We start from the raw sequence: 25,594 nt of genomic DNA on the forward strand, positions 1-25,594 counted from the left end.
CCCCCCATCTGAAATTAAGTTAATTAGCCATTCAGAAATGCTCTCTATGAGCACAGAAACGGCGCATCCAGAACAGGACTGAAACAGATGGGTATTGAGCCATGCTAGAATGCTTAATCTGAGCGGTATTTTCAGTAAAAATATTCAAAGACATGTTTTGGGGACCCCAGAGACCTATATTAACTTGTTTAAAAGGAGCATAATAGGGGGCCTTTAAAGTGATTTTGTGTGTTTGTGTTACAGCCCTATACATGCTCAATCTCATCTGTAAGGAGCAGAACTGTGACTTGCCCCTGATTAGTGCCCCCAAACACCCACTGAGTGAGTTACACACACAGAGCACACACAGAGCACACACACACATGGAACACACACACACACGGAGCACACACAGAGCACACACACACAGAGCACACACACACACACACAGCGCACACACAGAGCACACACACACATGGAACACACACACACACAGAGCACACACAGAGCACACACACACACACACAGCGCACACACACACAGAGCGCGCACACACACACAGAGCACACACACACACAGAGCACACACACACAGAGCACACACACACACAGAGAGCACACACACACACATGGAACACACACACACACGGAGCACACACAGAGCACACACACACACAGAGCACACACACAGAGCACACACACACAGAGCACACACACACACAGAGCACACACACACAGAGCGCATACACACACAGAGCGCATACACACGGAGCGCACACACAGAGCACACACACACAGAGAGCACACACACACACACAGAGCACACACACACACACAGAGCACACACAAACACAGAGAGCACACACACACACACACACACAGAGCACACACACACACAGAGCACCCACACACACAGAGCACATACACACATGGAGCGCACACACACACACAGAGCACACACATAGGGCACACACACACACGGAGCACACACACACGCACAGAGCACACACACGCCCAGAGAACGCATGCGCATGCACAACACACAGACACATGCAGACTGGTGTAACTAGCAGTACCTCTCTGTTCTGTTTAGCTCTTATAGCAGGTTGGGAGCCTCATCCTGGGTGGAACACTGAGGAATTCCCACCAGAAGCACCGGCAGCTGGGAGAACAGAGACAGAGACCGGTTAGTCTGGGAACGGGAGTTCTCACATACAACCGACGCTTGATGAACACTGTATACTCTGAACACCTTGTGTAGACTTATCGAAGATCGCACGCTCTTTCTTTCTCGTCGTTATTGTGCTGTTCTCAGTTGGCCCTGGTCTCGAGAGGGAGCCGATCCACAGAGAGGCAGTCACATGCGTCCCGGATCATCCCCCGTCCAATCAGAGCTCAGAGAGGGAAGAAGCGGTTCCAGAGCCCATCGGAACCCAGAACCCTTGGAACTCTCCAGAGTCACACCTGGGCCCTGTCTCAACAGGTGAGAGGAAAAGAATAGTTACATTTTTATATTAACGACATGTCATTTAGAAGACGTTTTTATCCAAAGCAGCTCCAAAGCGACTTACAAGTACACTGTCAACAGTATGTGAACTGAAGTTATGTTCAAATACGTACATACTCCGTGAAGCCGGGTTCACATCCAGTACAACTGCTGCAACCGGGCTAGTTTTAGAATGTTTAGAATGTTGATGGCAGTTTTAGAACTTAGTTCTGAAACGCAAAACCACCTGGGCTGCTTCATGTGAACCGTGCTTAATACAGCTAGCACTGTGATGGAGGAGGAGGAGGTTAAGCAGAATGTTTCTCCCTTTCTCTACCCAGTCAGGGTTAAACAGGAGCGAGTGGACCCCGAGTTTGAGTTTCTGGTCCAGCCTGTAGTGCCACTACACCACCCTGGACATCTGGCGCAGAACCAGCCTGAGGGGAACCAGAACCTGAAGAGAGACGAGGCCGCCCAGGACCGAACCCAGGACCCACGGAAGTCTCCAGAAACGCCACCTTGCTCGGACGCAACAGGTAAGAGGGTGTTGTGGGTTGAGCTTTCTCCTTGGACCCCCAACTCAGTCTCACAATGACAATGAGCAGTGCACCGTTTGATTAGTTTATGCTTCAACGCCTTTAAAGGAACAGGCCAAGATTTAGCTTATTTCCCATCTTCCCCAGAGTCAGACAAGAAGATACATACCCTTCTCGTGTCTGTGTGTGCAGTAGTCAGCATTGAGACGTGCCGTTAGCCTAGGTTAGCTGCAATCACTAGAAGTGGCTTCGAACCATTAGCCTAGCACACAGTGGAGAGGGAATTTCAAGAATAACTTTTTCGCAGTTGTCAGGACTTGGCAACCTAGGTGAAGAACACCTGTTCTAAGAGTGTCGGTCATGGTGACACTAGCGCTTTTATTTTAAGAAAAGGCGGAGGTGGTAATGCCTTCTTTTGTTGCAATAACGCACCCAGCCGAAAACCAAACTACTACATTGCCCTAATGTTCTGTGCTTGGGTTTCCACTTGTACCTTACGCTCTTATGTAGTTTTGTTTCCTGTGATGAAAATGGCTGTTTTCAGAGAAATGTTGTGGTTTAACCTGATCTTGTTAGCTGTTTCTAATTATGATGTTTGACCCCTGAATGTGGCTGTCGGCCACAGTTTCTGTAAGAAACTGTCTCCCTTCGCATAGACAAACATCCCATATGAGATAAAGATGACATTCCATGGTTGGTACATTCTGTGGACAACAGCAACAGTTGTGGTTAGAGATAGAGACCTGGGCGCCGAACCATCGGCCAGTTATCTCGCTACAAGGCCTTAAGTCACAGGAGAGACCAGACCAGTCCAGACCAGTCTGATCAAGGAAGGAGGGGGGGTGGAACGCCCCCGAACCATAAGAACCATGCTCAAGCTCAGATGCTTTGATTTGGGCCAGACAGCCATACAGACAGGCAAGCTGACATTAGACTAGATGCCATCGTCTTTTGTATGTTAAACCTTCTGTAATAAACAGCTTTTGATTGTCGCTCAAATCCCATGTTGGAGAGATTCATTTGGAATACATCAGAAAAGGGACACTGGACTGTGTGGTATTGTGTGAGATTGGTGGCCGTCTTTTATTGAAATCAAAACGCAGAGCTGAATAAGGACAATAATAAAAGACAACGAAAATCAACACCTGTAAAGCTTATTTTGCTCTGCACTCACTTCCTCTGCCTTTTGCCAAGTACTAAAATTAAGTAGAACTGGGATGTGGGTGGACGTGTGATGTAATACAGGATGAGTTACAAATAAGTCTGTCTGAGTCTGTTTGCGTGTATTGACAAAGTGAGTGAAATATATATTGTTATCATACATTTTTGTGTGTTTCTCCCTCTCTGCCCAGTCACCATCAAACAAGAGAGAGAGGACTGTCTGGTTCATCCTGAAGAACCACACTATGGATATCTGGGTAAACTGAAACAGCTAACTGAAGCCCATGTTGTATACTTTGCTTCTCGCCGGTTACTGGCGCCACGTTAACATGGTTATTGTAGCCTTGGGAGCTCCTCGCAGACCTTGCTTTGGAAGACAGGAGAAGGAAAGAAAAGGTGGATGCTCCATAGCAACATGTCGTAGTCTAGCCAAAAGTTAAACTGTTACAGCTCGAAGCGCACAAAACTACTATTTCCACTTTCCTTCCTCCAATTACTATGAAACAAGAAGTTGTTGACTTTGAAGCTGATGTCTTTCATCAAGTTAATAAAAAACCTTCATGCATGGATGAATAAATAAATACACTACTCTGTAGCTTTGCAGCTAGCCTACTCCTATTTAAACGTGCTTATGATTAGCAGTTAGGACATTTAGCCTCCTGTAGCCTTAGTGGTGTGTTTCACTCCTGGACTGTTTCAATGCTGACAGAGAACGGCCCTCTCTTGATATGAAGGAGGTGACAATCACAGAGAACATCGGGATGCTGCCATGGCTGTTTGAATAAAAAATTTGAAAAGACACACACAATCCACTGTGCATGTTAGGGCATTTTTAATGAGAGCTATCTGGTGTGTGGAACTCTAATTTTTCCCTGTTCAGATAGATAACCCATACTTACACACGTTGGCACACACGTGCACAATGCAAACGTATCTGCTTCTCGTTCTGTAAGGTGAGCGTGAGGCTGTGATGGCGGGGGCCACTGCAGGACCCAGTCAGGAGGGCGTACGGTTTACCACAGGACCCAGTCAGGAGGGCGTACGGTTTACCACGGGACCCAGTCAGGAGGGCATACGGTCGACCACAGGACCCAGTCAGGAGGGCGTACAGTCGACCACGGGACCCAGTCAGGAGGGCGTACGGTCGACCACAGGACCCAGTCAGGAGGGCGTACGGTCGACCACGGGACCCAGTCAGGAGGGCGTACGGTCGACTGCAAGACCCAGTCAGGAGGGCGTACGGTCGACCGCAAGACCCAGTCAGGAGGGCGTACGGTCGACCGCAAGACCCAGTCAGGAGGGCGTACGGTCGACCGCAAGACCCAGTCAGGAGGGCGTACGGTCGACCGCAAGACCCAGTCAGGAGGGCGTACGGTCGACCGCAAGACCCAGTCAGGAGGGCGTACGGTCGACCGCAAGACCCAGTCAGGAGGGCGTACGGTCGACTGCAAGACCCAGTCAGGAGGGCGTACGGTCGACCGCAAGACCCAGTCAGGAGGGCGTACGGTCGACCGCAAGACCCAGTCAGGAGGGCGTACGGTCGACCGCAAGACCCAGTCAGGAGGGCGTACGGTCGACCGCAAGACCCAGTCAGGAGGGCGTACGGTCGACTGCAAGACCCAGTCAGGAGGGCGTACGGTCCGGAGCCGCAGGTGAGGCCTAACACCCCCAAACTGGTGAATCATGGCGTTTTGTCTTGTTTGCCGGAGAGCTGAGGGGTTGACATTGAGTTGTGAAGAGGATGTTTTTTCTTTTGTTCTGGCAGAAAGGACACAGCTGAGGGACTACATCAGGAGCAAACTATCGGAGCCGGTGGTCGGTCAGTATGGCAGGAGTGTGTGTGTGTGTGTGCGCGTTCTCGATATCTTATTGTTTGTCCATGATGTACTGATTTGTAATTCTACTGTAAGTAAATTGAATTCGGAGGTCATCTTCTATTGTGATCTCCTTCAAGATTACATTCATTCCGTTTCGCTACAGAGTGTGAGTTCTTGAGATCAGGATGGTTTTACGAAGTCAACAATTCAATACACCTTGAATAATCGAAAGAATCGAATCCCCATGGTTGTTACTGGACCTTGTTAATTCAATTCAATTGTTAAGATTTTTTTATTTCGGCTGCCCACACTTCAAACCCGGTTATGTTGCTCCTTACTGTAGTGTGAGTACATATCCTGTGTGTGTGTGTGTGTGTGTGTGTGTGTGTGTGTGTGTGTGTGTGTGTGTGTGTGTGTGTGTGTGTGTGTGTGTGTGTGTGTGTGTGTGTGTGTGTGTCTCCAGGTCTCTGCGCTGTAATAGAGTGCTGCAGTGAGGGCCAGGCTCCGTTCTACCTGTGTGTGTCGTGCGGGAGCAAGGTCAAGCGTGAGCTCATCATCAACCACGTCATTAAATACAGGCACCGTCAGGTGTACCTGGTAAATTCTCTCTCTCACACACACACACACACCCTCTCACGCACAAACATACAGTATACTACCACAAGCACAAAATCATCTGGTGAGTAAACGCATACACTCTTTAACCCCCCCAGAGTGCACGGTACCCCTGGTACATCCGGGGGCTGTTGGAGGGCCTCGGGGTGACAGAGCAGTCCGTGCTGCTGATGCAGTTGGCCAGGGAGCTGGAGGCGCAGAACCACGATGAGCCTGGCACACTACAGGTGGGTGTGGCCCTCGAATGGAGTCAGGGTGTTAAGTGTTACTGTGATACGCTGTGCGTTCCCAGTTCCTAGCTTGTCGCTTTTTTCTGTCGGCTCTGCAGGAGGTGCACCTGGACCCTGCAGACTACAAAGAGATCTGGCTCATGGACCTGGACAAAGGTACAGCTGTGAACTCTTCCATCCCAGAGAGGAGGCTCATTTACCGTATAGGACTTTTACAGTGGCATTAGTGGAACACCGCTTTAACCTGCCCTTGACTATGTTCCCCCCACCACCTCCCCTCAGCTGTGTCCAGACTGCAGGAGATCCGCACGCAACAGAACCAGCCGGAACTCCTGACCCGCGTGACCAGCAAACCAGAGCCTGGTACAACTTTGGCTTTCTCTGTAGTCAAAATAGTAGTTTGCATGTATGACCTTGACCACAATGTGTCTTGAGTACTGAGCGGGTTGGTTGTTTGTGTTCACAGTGGCGGTCAAACAGGAGGTGGAGGAGAGTCCGCTGAGCTCCCACCATGGTAGGTGAAGTCCATGAGGAGTTGAGGAAGCCATTCCTCAGAACTGTGAAGCTGCTAGTCAAAGCTTTCTCAAAGTTCCTCTCTGTTCAGCAAGCATTTATAGAAAGTATGCATTGGTGGCGGATGGTCCTCTCATCAAACCTGGGTCAAAGTACTATTTGAAATCATTTCAATTACTTGATAGTAATTGATCGTTTTTGTCCTGGCACAATAGAACCAATGGGCTGTTCATAAAAGAGCACACGTGGCGCATCAGGCGGACTCAAGCAAACAATTAAGTAATTGAAAGAATTTCAAACTGTATTTCAACCTAGGTCTGATTCTAAGTCCCCCATTCCTAACAAAGATAAGATGGAATCTTAAAGCTGCATTCATTTATTTTATTTTACCACGAGATAGCAGTAAGGGACTCATGCAACTGCTGAAACAAGCAGCCAGAGCCATATAAGGCACAGTGGGCGGGGCAAAGGCACGGGTCAGCAGACAACACAGGCAATTGACAACACAGGCAGAAATGCTGGAATAACAACAGCCAGGTGACCGATAGGGGTGAGTCATTGAAGTAGGACGCTATTAGGATGCGATGGCTCAATGAAACAATCTGATATCAAGTGGTTTTAATTAGTTTTGACAATATGCATAAAATCAGTGAATGCACCTTAACTGAAATAAGGTCATATGGTTTGTAGTGGGCTATCTAGTTGGGTCAGTTCAGGAAGGAAATTATTTACAGTCCTGTGGTGTCCCCTCCTGTCTGACAGAGTAGCACCAGATTCAGGACAGCTTCCGCTTTATTACAGCTATGTAGGGTAACTGTCTGGCCTGTCTAACAGTGCGCTGAGTACTGTTGTTTACAAATAGCTCACAATGTTGGTAATTTCTGATAGTACAAAACTTCACAGGAGACTCTAGTCGATCAGCCTTTACGGGTATTTTATTACTGATACACACTCAACACAGCTTCACAAATCTGATGTACAGCCCCAGCCCAACTGAGCTCATCATCACCTTTATATCCTAACCTCAAACACAGTGTGTGCTGTGGCTAATGGCTTTCTTGGAACTTGTGTAAGTAGATATAAATCTTTGTTGTTGAGACATGCAGTACTATGAAGTGGAAAATTCCTGACTAGAACTCTCTGAAGTGGGGAGCTCACTCTGGGGAGCTCTCCCCAGATGACCCAACTTGACCTTACGGCCTAACACACCTCTAAACTCTACTAATTTCCACGACATAATCCCCCCTTTGATGGGCTCGTCCATCATACTGACTAACAAGAAACCAGTGGCCTTAATTCTCAAATGCATTAACTAGTTTTTAATCAACCACTGCAGGGGGGAAGGTTTCCAAGCACGATAACAGTAGTATCGGCCAAAAGTCAAAGTAGGTTTGTGTTCAAACATTACAATTCTGTTTTTACTCTAAATGAGGTTGAGACCCCGTCTCACACATCTGTTGACCAATGTAATCATAATATGTAAATCTCTTTCAACCAATCACTGACCAGTTTGAGGATACAAAGAGAAAGGGCCATTTGTTTGATAGGAATCAACAGCATTGTGGAGTTGGTGTTAACCCTACACCCATAACATACAGGGCCTATAAAAGATATTCACCCCCTTGGACTTTTTTTCTTCTTCTGATAAACACAAGGTATTCTAAAATGGAAAAAAAACTAATTTGTCCTAATTTAATTACAAATAAAAAACAGAAAATAATTGATTCCATAAGTATTAATAGAGTTAATACTTATTGCAATTATAGCTGTAAGTCTGTTTGGGCAGATCTGCACATCTGGACGTAAATGAAAACTCTTTGTGGCTTCTGGTATAAAACTGTCTTTATTTTACTTGCAAGGGGAGAGACAATGGCGCATTCAGAGTGAATGCAAAAAAAGAGTTCCTCCCCTTGAGATTACATTCATACAGAAGCACAAACAGGTGTCAGAGCTGGACAGCAGTTATCAAAAGCAGATGGTGGCTACTGTATGTATTTCGTCAAGGCCACTTATTTCTCAGGGCATGATGTGTACAGTGCATTGAGTCACAGATAGAAAACAACTAGGCCTAATTAAAAGAACAAAAATGTTATTGATTAACTTGATTCCAGCAAGCATATACATGTGCAATCTTTAAACTTTACAGCAATAATTGTCACCCATTCTTTGCAAAATTGCTTAAGCTCCATCTAGTTGGATGGGTGCAAGTCTTGCCACAGATTCCCAATTGGATTGAATAGCCACTCCAGTGTAGCTTTGGCTGTATGTTTTGGGTCATTGTCCTGCCGGAAGATGAATCTTCTCCCAAATCCCAGGTCTCTTGTAGACTGCAGTATATTTATTCTCTTTTCACCAAGTCTCGTATTTCGGCAAATTTCCACCTCAATTTTGGCGCTGTCAGGCAGGACAACTGATTGCCCGCGGCGCACTGCTGAAGGACTGGAAACTAGTTAAAGACAGGTCTTTGTGTTCCAACCCTCCCTTGGTGAGCGCCAGGGTGAAGACGAGAACTCCTGGGTCTCCACTGACCTCTCATCAGTAGCCGTTTAATTATTCAAAGCACAATGAAAGCTCTATAATGTAATGGGTCAAAAATGGTGTATAGATTGCAATGAAACTGAACGCAATAATGTTTCTCTGTCTATGAGAACATCCCAACAGGAACAAAACCTTGATTGTATCACATGGTTATATATCTGATTGAATGACTCCTCATGCAGAGTTAAGTCAATTGCTGCTGTAGAAGTCTTGATACTTTGCCAATGAAACAGATGGACAACAGAAATGCCAGTTGAAACTGCGTTTATTGACAGATCATCAACGACACTTCATCCCAGATGGTTGCCTGCAACTGGGGTCAATCAAGTACAATCACACTTTAATATAGCATTTAATGATGAAGAAAGGCCACATTATGATTGGACAATATGAATGGCGCGATAAATAAACCCTAGGTGGAGTTCTGATCTAAGTCCAGACAAGAACTGCTGATGTGTCAGGTTGTACAAACAAGCAGTACATTTCCAGTAATCTGAGAATGGATCGGTCCAATATGTCAGTGTGATGAGACAAGGCAGGTTAATACATCTTTATTACTGTAGGTGGGTTCAAAGCATGCCCACAACACTGCCAAAACCGTTTTCCACCACAACCTAACCACTGCATCTGTCTTTCTAAGAAATAAGTTTCAAGTTCAGCAGGAGGAGTCAACTTTCAGCGCAGGGGTGTCTGTAGCAATATAGCATTCTATGTCGCAGTATAACAGCCATATCTCTTTAACTAGGTTATCAACTTTTATTAAGTTATAACTAAATTAGCTTTTATTAGCTTTGTGCTAGTACAAGCAGACTATATAGCCAAAATATCCTTTATCAGAAAAATATCACTCAATAGTTCAATAATAGTAAGTAAAAGGTAATTATCATTCAATAATTCAATAACAGTAGGAAAGAAACAATTATTCTTCAATAGTTCAATATCAGTAGGAAAAAACACATCTAGTATTTAAAATGTATCTGCTGAGTCTAGAGGATCCGGGTTACATCAGGGTGTGTAGAGACCTGGGAGTAAATGGAGGTCAGGACGCTTTTATGGGCCTCACTCACACACATACACACACACACAACACAAGATATTCACATGCGTTGGGATAATGCAACATCAACCTTCTGTGTTGTTGTACGTGAGCTCAAGAATACTTTAATTACGTATAGAATGATGTCATGTGGTGTTAATACGTTTACTCAGTGATATCTCAACAGCATAACCAGACAATACGACACAAGTGAGTTGTCAGCTACTAAAGTTAGAAGTACTTTTTAAAAAGACCTATCCCTCAAAATCAAACTCATGCATAATTAACTAATTACTAATTAACTAATAATCAACTAATTACTCATCAAAACCACGCCCACCTTAATGCATACCTTACTTTAATATTTTTCAAGCTTGTAGAATGTTACAGATACTGTAACTCAATGCATGGCTAGACTGTTAATGTGACTGAACAGTAGGGGGCAGTGTCTTTAAGCAAAGAACCTTCTCTCCATGCATGAATAAACTTGAATAATGTCATAGCATCCTGAGAGTTTTGGATTGAGAAACATGATAGTAAGGGATGGTGTTCTTGGTAAGGGATGGTGTTCTTGGTAAGGGATGGTGTTCTTGGTAAGGGATGGTGTTCTTGGCATTGATGTGCTCAACAGCGCTTATTGTCGATGCCAAAAAGTTTTTATTTTAATCTCATCAGATTTAACTGCACCTGGCGGTTTTTTTCTAATTAGATGTAGATTGTATTTTCACTTTGACATTAAAGTGAGTACTTTCTGTTTATCAGTGACAAAACTCAAATCCATTTTGATTACATGCAACTATGAAATGTGAAAAAGTCAAAGGGGGGTTGAATGCTTTTCACTGGCACTGTAGATTGCTCTTATCCACCACAGGAGAATGTGATCACTCAAGACTCAAGCCACTCAAGCATCACCCCAGCTCAATAGCTCCTGCAATGTCTGCCATGCCTAGGGGTTGTGAACTCCTTTGAACTGGGCTTTTGTTGCTGAGCCCCCAAGCAAATGGCGCAGATTAGCAGGGCCTAGTCATTGTTAGGAGGTGTAAATGGCTTGTAGTAATTAGCTCCCCAGACAGCCCCTTGCCTGCTACAATTGCCTACTTACAGTATTCTAGTGTCACTCATGATTACAGTACTCATCTTTCACATATTTCTGCTAATCATGACTTTTGCTTGTCCTACCTTTTGGAGGATACATGTACGTATTGTAACACCATTGAGTTGAGTTGATTCTCACGTATATGCACAAGTAAAGCTTTTGCATCCTGAGACATCATACTCTTGTTACTGAGGTATTTTTCCTTGGCTTCGGTCCCCCATCACAGGGATTTGAATGCTGAATACTCTTTGTATATCTCTTCACAGAGGGCAGAGACACAGTGAAGAGGCGTCACGAAGACTTGGAGGACAGCGAGACGAAACACTCGCACACAAACCGTCCCAGTTCAAACAAGAGACCGCGACATGACTCCTGCTCCCCCTCTAAAGCAAGTAGGCAGGCTTCCGCACACCCGCCGCCCTCTGAGCAGCACAGGCATTCTAACGGCAAAGCCTCGGAACAACCACCTGGACAGTCCAGCGAGCCGACAACCAGGCCCTCCAGGACCACAAGTAACCCTGACACAACCCTAGCGTCCATACCCACCCGGACTATAAACGCCTTCCCCCAGCACCTCTCGGATCTCCGCTCAGCCAAACTCACTGAGGCGTCCTCAGCCCGGGCCCAGTCCTCTAGGAGCCCCTCAGGTCAGCCCAGCTCCAGCCCAGCCAGCTCGGGCCCTGCCATGCTGAAGGAGAGGCCCCTGGCCCAGCCCCAGCCTGCCACCCCGGCCGGCCCAGACAGCGGTGGCGGGGCACCGGTTGCGAGGGCCAATAACAGGTGGGATGTGAAGTGGAAACCACCTCCTAAGGGTTCTCGGAGCGATGAGACGATGGGCCAGCCTATCGCCACTGTGCTGGCCCCTACTGACCAGCTGGAGACAGCACTGTCACACAAGGAACTGGCTGGTGTAGACCCTTGGAACTATGAGAACCGACAGTTCCGCTTCGACCACAACCATGTGAACTCTGTACCCTGCTCTGATCCCCAGCCCTTGGTGGGCTATGGCCACCCGCAGACTGATCCCATCTATATGGTAGAGATTCTACCACCGGTGTTCAGAGGCGGGTATCTGGGTGGCGGGTATCACGGCTACCCCATGCTGGCTTATCATGGAGCAGAAGTGGGCCCTGAAGGGATTTCTGGAGGCAGCTTCAACCCTTACGACCCACTGATGGTCCATATGGGCACAGCGGGTTTGGTAGTACCGGCACCAGTTTGGGGCACGGCCCAACCACTGCCAGCGGGACATCAGATGAGTTACGACACCTGGGCTGGTGCTGCCACAGCTACAGTCAACCAAGTTTCCTTGGAAACAGGCTCAGCCAGAGAGGTACTGGTGAAGCGACCGTATTAGACCTGCAGCCAGTCAAAATGACACCCCTGCTGCATACATACTGACACACTGAAGACGTAGATTATATACTGACACAGAAGACTTGGATTATATACTGACACACAAAAGACATAGCATATACTGACACAGAAGACTTGGATTATATACTGATACACAGAAGACTTGGATTATATACTGACACAGAAGACTTGGATTATATACTGACACACAGAAGACATGGATTATATACTGACACACAGAAGACTTGGATTATATACTGACACACAGAAGACAGCATATACTGACACACAGAAGACTTAGATTATATACTGACACACAGAAGACTTGGATTATATACTGACACAGAAAACGTATCATATGCTGACGCACAAGATTTAGATTATATACTGACACTCAGAAGACATGGATTATATACTGACACACAGACGACTTGGATTATATACTGACACACAGAAGACGTAGCATATACTGACACACAGAAGACTTAGATTATATACTGACACTCAGAAGACATGGATTATATACTGACACACAGACGACTTGGATTATATACTGACACACAGAAGACGTAGCATATACTGACACACAGAAGACTTAGATTATATACTGACACACAGACTTGGATTATATACTGATACAGAAAACGTAGCATATGCTGACACAAGATTTAGATTATATACTGACACTCAGAAGACATGGATTATATACTGACACACAGAAGACTTAGATTATATACTGACACGGAAGATGTAGCATATACTGACACAGAAGATTTAGATTATATACTGACACACAGAAGGCTTGGATTATATACTGACACACAGAAGACTTGGATTATATACTGACACACAGAAGGCTTGGATTATATACTGACACACAGAAGACTTGGATTATATACTGACACATGGAAGACATAAACTATATATACTGACAGACAGAAGATGTACAGTAGAGTAGATTATATACTGACACACGGAAGACGTAGACTATACTGACACACAGAAAACAGATTATATACTGACACACAGAAGACGTAGATTATATACTGACACACAGAAGATATAGATTTTTTACTGACACAAAAGATGTAGATTATAAACTGACACAGAAGATGTAGATTATATACTGACACATAGAAGATGTAGATTGTATACTGACACACTGAAGACAGTACACCTACAGTACTGACACAGACCCACACTGGCGGGGGGGGGCGTATGTAGAAGGACGATTCTTATCCTCTCTCTGTGGTTTGTTCCAGAAGAGGTGCTGACTGCAGATCCCTCTCTACCCCTGGTGCTACTGGAAGAAAGAGCTGAAACTTCAGACAGACATACACACACACTCTTACATCAGCTATATTGTTTATAATAGACATTGTAATGGAATTTCCTAATTATATTTCCCTTGATATGTTTCATTGCGAGTTGATTATCTGGTTACTATCACACTCATGCCCAAAAATCTGAATTTCTTATGGAAAATGAGGCACAAGATGTTTATTTTATTTTTATGTTGTTACATTGTAATGGAATTTATTTTTTATTTTTCTCTTTATATGTTTCACTGTGAGTTGACGTTCTGGTTACTCATTCCCAAAAATCTGAATTTCATATGGTTAATGAGGCACAGAGATGTTTTTTTATGTTTATCTTGTTATATACAGCAGTATTTTAAGTATAAGGCTTAAAGTATTTTCGTTTTAATAAAAAAATAAATGCATGGAAAGACTTTTGGAGCCGAATGCTTGTTTTAATGTATATTATGCTATGATATTATTTTTGTATTTGAAAAGACTTATTTTGTTCTATTAAATCTTTTCTATTAAATGTATACATGCCTCCGGTGTGTGTGTGTGTGTGTGTGTGTGTGTGTGTGCGTGCGTCCGTGAGTTTTGATGACACTGACTGCTGTGATGGATGATCCACTATCTGCCTTTGCACTGTCCCATCTCTTCCCTGCACCCGGTCCAATGATGTCTCCATGTTCTGCACCATTGACCGAAACATACCTGGTATGTTGTAAACGTACAAACACACACAGGTGCATATATGAGTCACACATTCTTACACACGCATCACCTACTGTACTGTAAGGGTAAAAATGTGTTCTGGATAATGTGTTTAGTACCTTGAACTCAAAGACAGTGTTTAATGTATCACAATGTGAGACAAGGGTTTGGGGTCACAAAGAGGTCAGGGAGAGCTATGTTTGGACAGGCAGCTGAAGTATAACTGGGTGGGATGGAAAGGGCAGGCCCCACTGACCCATGTCCTAGGGAACTTTACTACATACGCTTGGGATCTGGAGGGTCTGGACCTGCATAGTGTCTCTACGCATGTCTAGTTCTGAGTCTTATCTACATCCTGATTTATGGACAGGAAAGGGGGAGCTGAGCACTTTCTGGATGAATTCTGAATTCCAGAGAGCATCGGTCTCTCTCTCAACTGACCGCCCTTGTTGCAGGTTGCTTGTCAGAGAGCCACACTTAAGTGTTGTAATTATCCATGGATGAAATAAATTCTTCTAACACTGTTGAACTGTTCTGGCTTAACACAATATTGTACGAGAAATTCTGTAACGTGCACAAATACACAACAGTAGTCAGCAAAATCTCACTAATACATGTTCTCTCTCTCACACACACCCTGAAGATATCAGTCCACAAGGCCCCTCGCTAAGCCTGGAGGGTAGAGTATTGCTAATTTCATTGAATTGGGAGACCGGGGTCTTGGCTGGGGATGACTGTATGTTATCATCAGTGTAACTGCTTTAGCCACTGACCACTACCATTAATGTTATGGAAGCTGTTGCTAGTTGTTGTGAGCTCATGAGCTAACTGGCTATCTCGCTCTTATTGTGCTGGATTAGCATTGGAAGCATTGGAACTGATGTGTCCAGGCGACCTATCTTAATTTATCAGACATTATTTCATGTCATTTCAATTCACAGCTATTTCAGTGGCATGACTAGCTTCCATCCTACCAGTCCTGAACAGAAACAAGCCAGCCATGCATATAAGCCAGGCTGGACCTGGCCTGGTTCTCATTCACTACTCTGGTTTGTCCTGCACCTGGTCTGCATAGTGGTTGTGCAAGCTCTTTTCTTTTCAATAACCTCATTATATGTGCCTATCTCTATACATTACTCTGGACACATTATATTGTGGCGTAGAGGCATTGGAAGGCATACATCAGAAGCGTTCCTGTTTCTCTAAACTTTAACTTCACTTTGTGACAGTGCTGGTTTATTCTGAAGGTGATTTAAAACTAACCATGCTTAAAATATTCTGTGGATGACTCTTAAGCAAAATAAAAAACATCTCCCACAACAGGGATATATTTTCTGGGGTGTTTAGTCATCACACACACACACACAAAACACAAAATTCCTGCTGGGATTAAAGCCTCTGTACTGTGGGAGAAATATTTGATTCTGCATTGTGGAATAGGCCTATTGATGAAATGTCTAGTTTTGGTTAAGTTCTGTTGTAGTCTTTATCTAACCCCCAGGAAAGCTGAACTGGTAGGCGTGTGTTTTCGCCAGTTCTTGGTGTACAGCCAGTCTCCAGTTGCTGGAAAGAGCGCTCCATGTTTGGCGAACTCTTAGCTCCCTGACTGATTGAGTCAGTGTCTCCATCGGGAACTTGGTCTGGTACCAGTTCCCTCTTGGCTTATACTTGGGACTGAGCTGTCCTCCACCAATAAGATGATGGCAGACACCCCCCTCCTGTTATTAATATCACACTGTTATGTAACCATTGAAATGCTTTATAATATTGTGTTACAGTAGCCTATGCTCTCATGAGACCAGCTGATTGCAACCAACCCGGGATGAAGTGTTGAGAAAACAGAATATGATACCTTCAGGTTGTACGTGAGCTTACTAGATCAATGGGAAAAGCATATTCATATAATCAAATGATGGCTCTTGTCTTAGTTCATACCCATATCATCATTACTGCAGAATGATTTGATGCTTTGATTCAAATAAAATAGTTGTCATCGACGGACCTGGACAGTAAATAAGAATTTGTTCTTAATGATTTGCCTGGTTAAGTAAAGGTTAAATAGAATTAAATAAAAAACAGTCCTTCTTTATCCAAACCAAAATATACTAGTCAACAGTTAAGCCTACTGTGAGGAAAGTGACACCCTCTGGCAGGTGGGACGTCAGTAATTCATTATCAGCTTTGGCTAAACTTGATATGGTCTGAGTTAAGCTTGCAGCTGACCTTGGTGTTTCTTCACATACTTGTAGGGTCAGCGTGTCCCTAAGGAGATACAATTATAATTAAAGCTGCTTCGCAGCGATGAGGCGGGGCCAGGCAATTTCCGACAAGTTTAGGAGCAATAAGCGAGAGAATAGGACAACAGGAAAGTTGACATTCCAATGTTCATTTTGTACATTCGTATCGTAAAACATTTGTAAAACATTTTGATGCGTTGTAAGCTCGATTTTGATAATTCAACAATGGTCAATGAGTTTGTGAATTACAGTCTGAAGATCCAGTGTAGCAAGTTTGGTGTTAATTGATTGAAAAATGTTGGATGAGATATGTTTATTAATTTTTACAGGTTTTGTTTGCTTTTCTTCATAATTGAACATTAACTTCAGCAGCTGTGTACTCAGTCAGTTGCCAATCAATCGATTTAGTCATTGTAATCCTCGGCGGGGGTTGGGTAGGGTTGCCAACAGCGATGTCTCCGATTCGTGGAGCTTGTGTTGGATTATGGGTAACGTAGTTTTCTCTGTATGAAGTGTTGGTTTCAGAGGACAGAATTAAACATATTTTAAAAAATTCAATTTTTGAGATAAAATTCTAAAAAAAAATCATACTACATCTTGGATATGTGGCTAATGTTGTCACTTTTTATGAGGATGATCAGCCATTGATTTGGCGAGAATAAATAGGAACTATATACAGAACTGTTAACAGTAAAACCTTTTGATGTGCTGTGGGCTCAATTTTTCATATTTCAAAAATCTGTGAGGATCGTTTGGTAAGGACAGTCTGAAGATACAGTAGATCCATTTTGGTGTCAATTGAACTAAAAATGTGGGAGGAGATAGGTTTGATAGGTTTTACAGTTTATGAAGAAATCAGAGTGATGGACTTCAAAATTCCTGCAAGGTCAAAGTGTATGAAAGTTTTGTCTCACTTGGGCCTACATTCACGTGGTGGTTTTACAGTGATAGCACCTATGGCTGATTTGTTATGATTTGTTTAAGTTTTAAACTTTAGACTGTTGCTGTAGCGCCACCTTCAGGTTTATTGACCTACAATGCAAGTTGAGGACTTTGGGTATACTACTGGAGCTATGTGCAAATCTTGGTGATTTTTTGTCCACGGGAAGTTAGACTTCAGTGGAAGATGGAGAATAATAATAATAATCAAAATTCCTGCAAGGTCAGAGTGTATGAAAGTTTTGTCTCACTTGGGCCTACATTCACGTGGTGGTTTTACTGTGATGGCACCTATGGCTGATTTGTTATGATTTTTTAAAGTTTTAAACTTTAGACTGTTGCTGTAGCGCCACCTTCAGGTTTATTGACCTACAATGCAGGTTGAGGACTTTGGGTATACTACTGGAGCTATGTGCAAATCTTGGTGATTTTTTGTCCACGGGAAGTTAGACTTCAGTGGAAGATGGAGAATAATAATAATAATCAAAATTCCTGCAAGGTCAGAGTGTATGAAAGTTTTGTCTCACTTGGGCCTACATTCACGTGGTGGTTTTACTGTGATGGCACCTATGGCTGATTTGTTATGATTTTTTAAAGTTTTAAACTTTAGACTGTTGCTGTAGCGCCACCTTCAGGTTTATTGACCTACAATGCAGGTTGAGGACTTTGGGTATACTACTGGAGCTATGTGCACATTTTTGTGATTTTTTGTCCACAGGAAGTTAGACTTCAGTGGAAGATGGAGAATAATAATAATAAGTAAAACATTTTAATGCATTGTAAGCTCAATTTTGATAATTCAATAATCTGGTCAATGAGTTTGTGAATGACAGTTTGAAGATCCAGTGTAGCAACTTTAGTATTAATTGATTGAAAAATGTGGGTTACAGGTTTTGTTAGCTTTTTTTTTTCATAATTGAACATTAACTTCAGCAGCTGTGTACTCAGTCAGTTGCCAATCAATCAATTTAGTCATTGTAATCCTCGGCGGGGGTTGGGTAGGGTTGCCAACAGCGATGTCTCAGATTCGTGGAGCTTGCGTTGGATTGTGGGTAATGTAGTTTTCTCTGTATGAAGTGTTGGTTTCAGAGGACAGAATTAAACATATTTTTAAAAATTCAATTTTTGAGATAAAATTCTGAAAAAAATCATACTACATCTTGGATATGTGGCCAATGTTGTCACTCTTTATGAGGATGATCAGACATTGATTTGGCGAGAATTAATAGGAACTATACAGAACTGTTAACAGTGAAACCTTTTGATGTGCTGTGGGCTCAATTTTTCATATTTCAAAAATCTGTGAGGATCCTTTGGTAAGGACAGTCTGTAGATACAGTATATTAATTTTGGTGTCAATTGAACAAAAAATGTGGGAGGAGATATGTTTGATAGGTTTTACAGTTTATGAAGAAATCAGTGTGATGGACTTCAAAATTCCTTCAAGGTCAAAGTGTATGAAGGTTTTGTCTCACTTGGGACTACATTCACGTGGTGGTTTTACAGTGATAGCACCTATGGCTGATTTGTTATGATTTTTTTAAGTTTTAAACTTTAGACTGTTGCTGTAGCGCCACCTTCAGGTTTATTGACCTACAATGCAGGTTGAGGACTTTGGATATAGTACTGGAGCTATGTGCAAATTTTGGTGATTTTTTGTCCATGGGAAGTTGGACTTCAGTGGAAGGAGAATAATAATAATAAATATACCTGCAAGCAGGAATGTGGGGGCCAAGCAGTTTAACTGCAAGCAGACAAGGAATCAGCTAGACTGACGTGGTGACATGTTTGACAAGGGTCAAGGATGGGCCCGAGATTTTCTGAAGTCAGACATATGGTTGAACGGGATTCGATCTCCGTACCTGCTGCTTGCAAGGCCGACATGCTAACCACTGTGCTACGCCGGATGTTGCGAAGGTAAATCACCCTAGTCCCCAAGGCATGTTAGCCTTTGCTTACCCTATTAGCTGAATCCCAATCTGAGTCTGAGTCCTGAGCACTTAATTAATGTCAGCTGGAAGGGTCGCTTCCTCTCGGTTGAGTGAGAGGGGGGGGGTGTCGTCGTTTAAATTGGCACACAGCGAAAAGTATACATAGCATAGCTCAACTATTTACTTCTTCAGAATCCAGACAATCATGCGAACATTTCCATGTATAATATGTCGTTCGGTCTTCAGAAGTGTAGGAGAGGTGACGACACACACAACATTGATTCAGTCATTTTCTTAATCAAGTTAGATCGTGGCTTTAAGCATTTTGGGTTTTTATAGTGTCACCCTGTGGCCAATTCGCTTAATAGTGGCCATTAGACATGCCCTGGTATCAGCAGCAACTTGATATGATCATTTCAAAAGCATTGATGTAAACACAGACACATATTTGCTTATTGCAGTGCTCCCTCATGGTCAACATGATGTAAAATGTTTTGTGCTACTATTCCTCAAAGTGGGGTCTCAAGTATTTTCACAACCTGAGAGCAATTAATCCCTGAAATGGTCTGAAACTGAAATTAACTGTTTGTGGTGAAATAACAATAGGGTATTTTTCACAGCAGCCATCTTTAGTAAGCAAAGTAATGTTCATCATGTGACTGAAACCAGATTGATTATTAATTACACCTGTTAATCTGGCAAACGAAACACTGGAAGTTTAACAAGCCAATCAGAGGCAGCTTTTGACCTAGATATCTGCTTTTCAGCCAGAGTCGCCTTCTTGTAATTAGCTTCAAGCTACTGAAAGGTAAGGCTGTGTGTGTTTGATGTGATTAGCTGGATATAACACTGTAGACAAATATTGACTTGCTATGCATATATGTTTGTGAGAGACCATATATTATACTTTAAATGTGCTGTATCATAATTAATTTTTGAATATTTCTATTGGATGGTAAAGATTAACCTCGAATTGTGTCAAATTATGCTCCTATTTCCTAGCTAGCTTTAGCTACCTCATGGTAGCTAATGCTAGCTAAATGCAAGTGTGTGGGAAGCCATCCTTCATTAATTTAAAATAGTGTGTTAAAATACTTGTATGCAACAATTTCATTTGAGTCCTAAGTCCATGTTTGTGATGTCCAGACATTAATCTGTAACCATGATGCAGGCATGCCACCTTCCTTCATTAGCACACTTTGCATATATTATTTAAACCTTTGGTCAAAATAGGGCTTGGGAAAATGTAGTCCCAGACACGACCATCTTTTTTCTACACAGGTGTATCTATTTGTCTGATTGGCTCTACTGCATAGAATCCTATGCAATCAGAGAATAGATACACCTGTGTAGAAACAAGATGGTCGTGTCTGGGACTACATTTTCCCTAGCCCTATTGCTATATTTCCACTGAGTGCATTTGGAAGGGTGATCTTAAAGTCCAAGTCTGTTTTCAAGGTCACTGTGATCTCACAAAATGTGTTTTTGGCCTGATGAACACTATCTCAAGAAAGGTTGAATGGAATTTGTTCATATTTGGCCAAAATGTCCAGTTGGACTTAATTAGATGTATTGGATTAGGTTTTAGTATTCAAAGGTCAAGGTCACCGTGACATCACAAAAGGCACTTTTGAATGCTAACGCTAGCTAGCTAATGCTAATGCTAGCTAATGCTAACACTAGCTAGGTAACTCTAATTCTAACAATAATGCTAGCTTTAGTGAGCTAGCATTAGCATTAGAGTTAGCATTAGCATTAGGTAGCATTAGCGTTAGAGTTAGATTAGCAGTTAGTTAGGGATAGGGTTAGTTAGGTTAACTGCAACTTGCATTGTTGGGCAGTGGCATTTAGCCGCTATGCGGTTTTTCTAGTTCTAATGTGTGTTCTGTCTGTGTTGTAGATGCCACGATCCAGCAAAAAGTCCCAGGCACAGAAAAGAAGGTGGGCTAACCTGAGGTCTTCAGACCACCAGGGGCCCACTGCCGAGGTTAGACTTCCTTGTGAAAAAAAAGCTGACTTTGACCATGACTCTAAGACCAACACGTTTTCAAAACAACTTTGTGAAACAGATTTGTCAACAGATTTGTCAACGAACTTGCCATCAAACTTGCCAACAAACTTGTCAACAAACTTGCCAAACTCTACCAAACTGTCAAACCTTCCAACAAACTTGTCAAACTTGTCAAACTTGTCAAACTCTCCAAACTTACCAATCTCTGCCAAACTACCAAACTCTCATGATTCTCCAACTAACTCACTGTCAAGTACCGTGGAAAAAGAACACACTGTTGTTACTGATGATTCATTCTCTTTAACTCAATCTGTTGATTTTCCAGAGAGGTCTGTGTTATTGGGATCTTTTCACCAAGGTCATCCACAGTTTCAAGATGTACGTAACAAGCAGTGTGGTGCAATCAGTCTGACTGCAATTTTGAAGTGCAAGATGAACAGTGTGCTGACTTGGGAGACTCAAGATTTGGATGATGTTCTTGTGAAAGGGACTGATCTGTATAAGTCAATGAGAGCTGAAGGTAAGATAAGCGACCATGTTCAAGAAAGGGGTTACATTGCTGTCTCTGAATTACCAAGGCAACACATATTATGGAATTCTGTTTTCTCAATTAACTTTGCTGATTCTTTCGCTGGATTTGTTCTAGTTGATGATTATGATGATGCGGTACGTGATGTTGCCATGCCATTTGATGTAGCATTACAACGGACACTGCTGAGTAATGACGCATGCCTCTTAACCATTTGTGCTAATACATGTGCTATTGTGAAAGCAGGATCATGGTTTGCGGTCATTGATTCACATGCTAATAGAAATGTTAATCAGAAACTACAGAAGGCAAGTTGTGTTGCTTATTTTAGCTCTGCTACATCTCTTTATAGCTACGTTTTGGACTTGGCACAGTCATTTGGGGTAAGAACACCACAGTTTGAGATAACTGGAGTTGAAGTGACCATAACTGATGCCAGTGCTGAGGTGCGTACAACATCTGGTCCATCTTCCAGTTACATGGTAAGCACACCGACTACAACGATCAGCAACCCACTTTACAGCAATGTTGTCAAAGGTAAGCCTAAAGTGTACGGACAGCAGGCAGTTGGAAATACTTTCAGCGAGTCCACTACAATTGTAACAACTTCTGAAAACGGCAGAAAATCACATTGTACTCAGGCGGAAATGGAGAAAAACACTGAATCTAAAGCAAGCAGTAAAGTACTCTACAGTGACGTTTTAAAACGTAAGGCCAAGGTATGTGATGCTGACTTTGGTATTGGTGCTGCGAAACACAATTCAGATTTTTCTGAAGTATATACGATTGGCAGGGATGTAAACACAAAACACAGTACACCAAGGAAAACACAAAGCCGACACTATATTGAACCTAAAGCGTCTAATGATTTTCCTAGAAACCACAAGCCCCTTAATCGTTCTGAGCTTAAACCAGAGAAGCTTCACCAGAGTCGTTCATTCCATTATAACAAACAAGTGAGAGACGACAGTGATAAGGCAACAGAGTTTTCAAAAAGAAAGAGAGACAAACAAATCATAACAGAACCTATAGAAATAACCCATAACGGAAGTAAGGGATCAGATTCGGACAGTGTCATTATTAATGATATAAGAATTCATGAGCGACCTTTTAAACCATTAACAGGTCAGGATCAGGTGGCTCTGTGCACATGTTTAGAACTGCCTAATGCAAACATTGATGTTATTGCACCTGCAAATGTTTATAGCATCGGGTCTCCCTGTAAGATGAAGGGCATAAAGCCAGATGGAAACTGTTTCTACCGTAGTTTGTCCTTTAGCATATGCCAAAACGAAGAGAAGCATCTTAAAATTAGACGGGCTATCGTGCGACACCTTCGAGACAACAGTTCCAAATTTGAAACATATTTGAGAGATGAGTACACATCTGTGCAGGACTACATGACCAAATCAAGAATATATTACAGTGGCTCATGGGCAACCGAAATAGACATTTTTGCTGCAGCTGACTTATTAAAAACAACCATCATGACTTTTAATGATAGATGGAATGCACATATGCCTACTACAGATTTGCTCACAGAGAATTGTATTTATTTAAACCACACTGGCAATCATTATGAAGTTGTTACATGTGTTAAACAGGGAGATGCAGGAAATGCTTGTGCAGGAACATGTCATGATAAGGGTGATAACTTGAGGTCATTACGGAAAAGGAAGCTTAATGATGAACCAGACAATGTAAAAGCTAAGAGAGAACGCCAACGGTACCAGAATAAGAGCGATTACAGAGAAAAGAAACTTAAAGATCTTAAAGATAAATATCACAAAGACACAGATTTTCAAGAATGTAAGCGTGAATGTATTCGAAGTAAATACAAGACTGATCCAAAGTTCCAGAGATACATGCGTGAACGTATTCGAAGTAAATACAAGACTGATCCAAAGTTCCAGAGATACATGCGTGAACGTATTCGAAGTAAATACAAGACTGACCCAAAGTTCCAGAGATACATGCGTGAACGTATTCGAAGTAAATACAAGACTGATCCAAAGTTCCAGAGATACATGCGTGAACGTATTCGAAGTAAATACAAGACTGATCCAAAGTTCCAGAGAGACATGCGCGAACGTATGCGCGAACGTGTTGGAATTAAATACAAGACTGATCCAAAGTTCCAGAGGGACATGCGCGAACGTATGCGCGAACGTGTTGGAATTAAATACAAGACTGATCCAAAGTTCCAGAGGGACATGCGCGAACGTATGCGCGAACGTGTTAGAATTAAATACAAGACTGATCCAAAGTTCCAGAGGGACATGCGTGACTACAGCATGAAGAAGTACCATGAAAATAATGATGTTCGTCTAAATAAAATCCAAAGAAGTCGTGAGAATTATTTTAAGTCGCAAAAGAGACAGGAAGACATAGATTGTACTATTGCTAATTTTCGTCAAGAAGTCAGCCGTGGTCCAGAATATGTGTGCTCTGTCTGTCACCGTTTACTCTTCAGGAAACAGGTGGTTGAGTGTAAAAGACATTGCTATGAAATCAGAGGAGAGCAAATTGCTGCAGTTGCTAACAGATGTATAACATTGCAATATTTACATGTGTGTGATGCTGAATGCGAACATGAATGCTATTTCTCTACTAGTCCATCAAACAAATTATGGATTTGTTATACATGCCATCGAAAAATACTTTGTGGAAAACTACCAGAAGAAAGTGTTACCAATAACATGCATTTAGAAGAAATCCCCGCCAAACTTAAATGTCTTAACTCTTTGGAACAACATCTTATTGCACGTCATATTCCCTTCATGAAATTGTTGTGTTTGCCTCGAGGACGTCAGAATGCTTGCCACGGACCATGTGTGTCTGTTCCAATTAATACTACAGATGTAACAAATATTCTTCCAAGAAATGAATGTGATGATAAAATGATAAGAGTAAAACTTAAACGGAAATTGACTTTTAAAGGTCACTACGAGTATAAGTTTGTCCATACTGATCGAGTCAGAAATGCACTGAAGTATTTGATGAAAAACAATAAGTGGTATGACGATGTCTTGTTTAATGAAGATTGGGTAAACTCTCTGGATGGAATTGATCATGATGAGGAAAATATAAAACATGAAACACAGTGTCAAGAAACAATTGAAAAGAGTGATGATGAAAACAGCCGTGAAGATGAAGTAGAGGAAGATTTAACATATATTAAAGATCAGAATGGGCTTTTGTCAGATACGTCATTACAACCAGTTGATCTGGGTTCTGAGATAATTGATCAGAATTTTCAAGACATAGTCAATGTGGCACCTGGTGAAGGCAACAGTCCAGTTAGGTTGCTGTCAGATATAACCAATGAAGCAAAATCTTTCCCTGTTTTGTATCCAACTGGCGGACCTACCTTCCATGATAAGAGAGAGGTAAAAATAACTCTGGCACGATACCTGAATACACGCCTACTCAATGCAGATGGTCGTTTTGCACGAAACACAGACTTTATATTTTATGCACAATACATTTCAGAGGTGTATCAAGTTGTGTGTAGTGTTTCCATTGCATTACGCAAAGGTGGTGGCAATAGTTCTTTGAAAGAAATAACACCAG

The 25,594-nt window shown here is 42.7% G+C and overlaps 1 protein-coding gene across 1 annotated transcript in view; it reads left to right on the forward strand.

The window, feature by feature from the left end:
* Window positions 1–25,594, forward strand: part of LOC311308073 (uncharacterized protein) — a gene marked incomplete at its 3' end in the record, with an annotated part of 98,055 nt that overhangs the window by 8,054 nt on the left and 64,407 nt on the right. Inside the window, exons 11-24 of the mRNA XM_084437010.1 lie at window positions 244–321; window positions 1,072–1,164; window positions 1,294–1,461; window positions 1,806–2,000; window positions 4,126–4,794; window positions 4,927–4,980; window positions 5,442–5,575; window positions 5,692–5,820; window positions 5,922–5,979; window positions 6,106–6,186; window positions 6,290–6,337; window positions 11,273–12,339; window positions 21,382–21,468; window positions 21,818–21,870. Coding sequence (XP_084293136.1) covers window positions 244–321; window positions 1,072–1,164; window positions 1,294–1,461; window positions 1,806–2,000; window positions 4,126–4,794; window positions 4,927–4,980; window positions 5,442–5,575; window positions 5,692–5,820; window positions 5,922–5,979; window positions 6,106–6,186; window positions 6,290–6,337; window positions 11,273–12,339; window positions 21,382–21,468; window positions 21,818–21,870 — 2,914 coding nt within the window. The remainder of the gene's footprint in view (window positions 1–243; window positions 322–1,071; window positions 1,165–1,293; window positions 1,462–1,805; window positions 2,001–4,125; window positions 4,795–4,926; window positions 4,981–5,441; window positions 5,576–5,691; window positions 5,821–5,921; window positions 5,980–6,105; window positions 6,187–6,289; window positions 6,338–11,272; window positions 12,340–21,381; window positions 21,469–21,817; window positions 21,871–25,594) is intronic.

The sequence above is a fragment of the Borostomias antarcticus genome, assembly GCF_949987555.1.
Source record: "Borostomias antarcticus genome assembly, chromosome: 4".
Lineage (NCBI taxonomy): Eukaryota > Metazoa > Chordata > Actinopteri > Stomiiformes > Stomiidae > Borostomias > Borostomias antarcticus.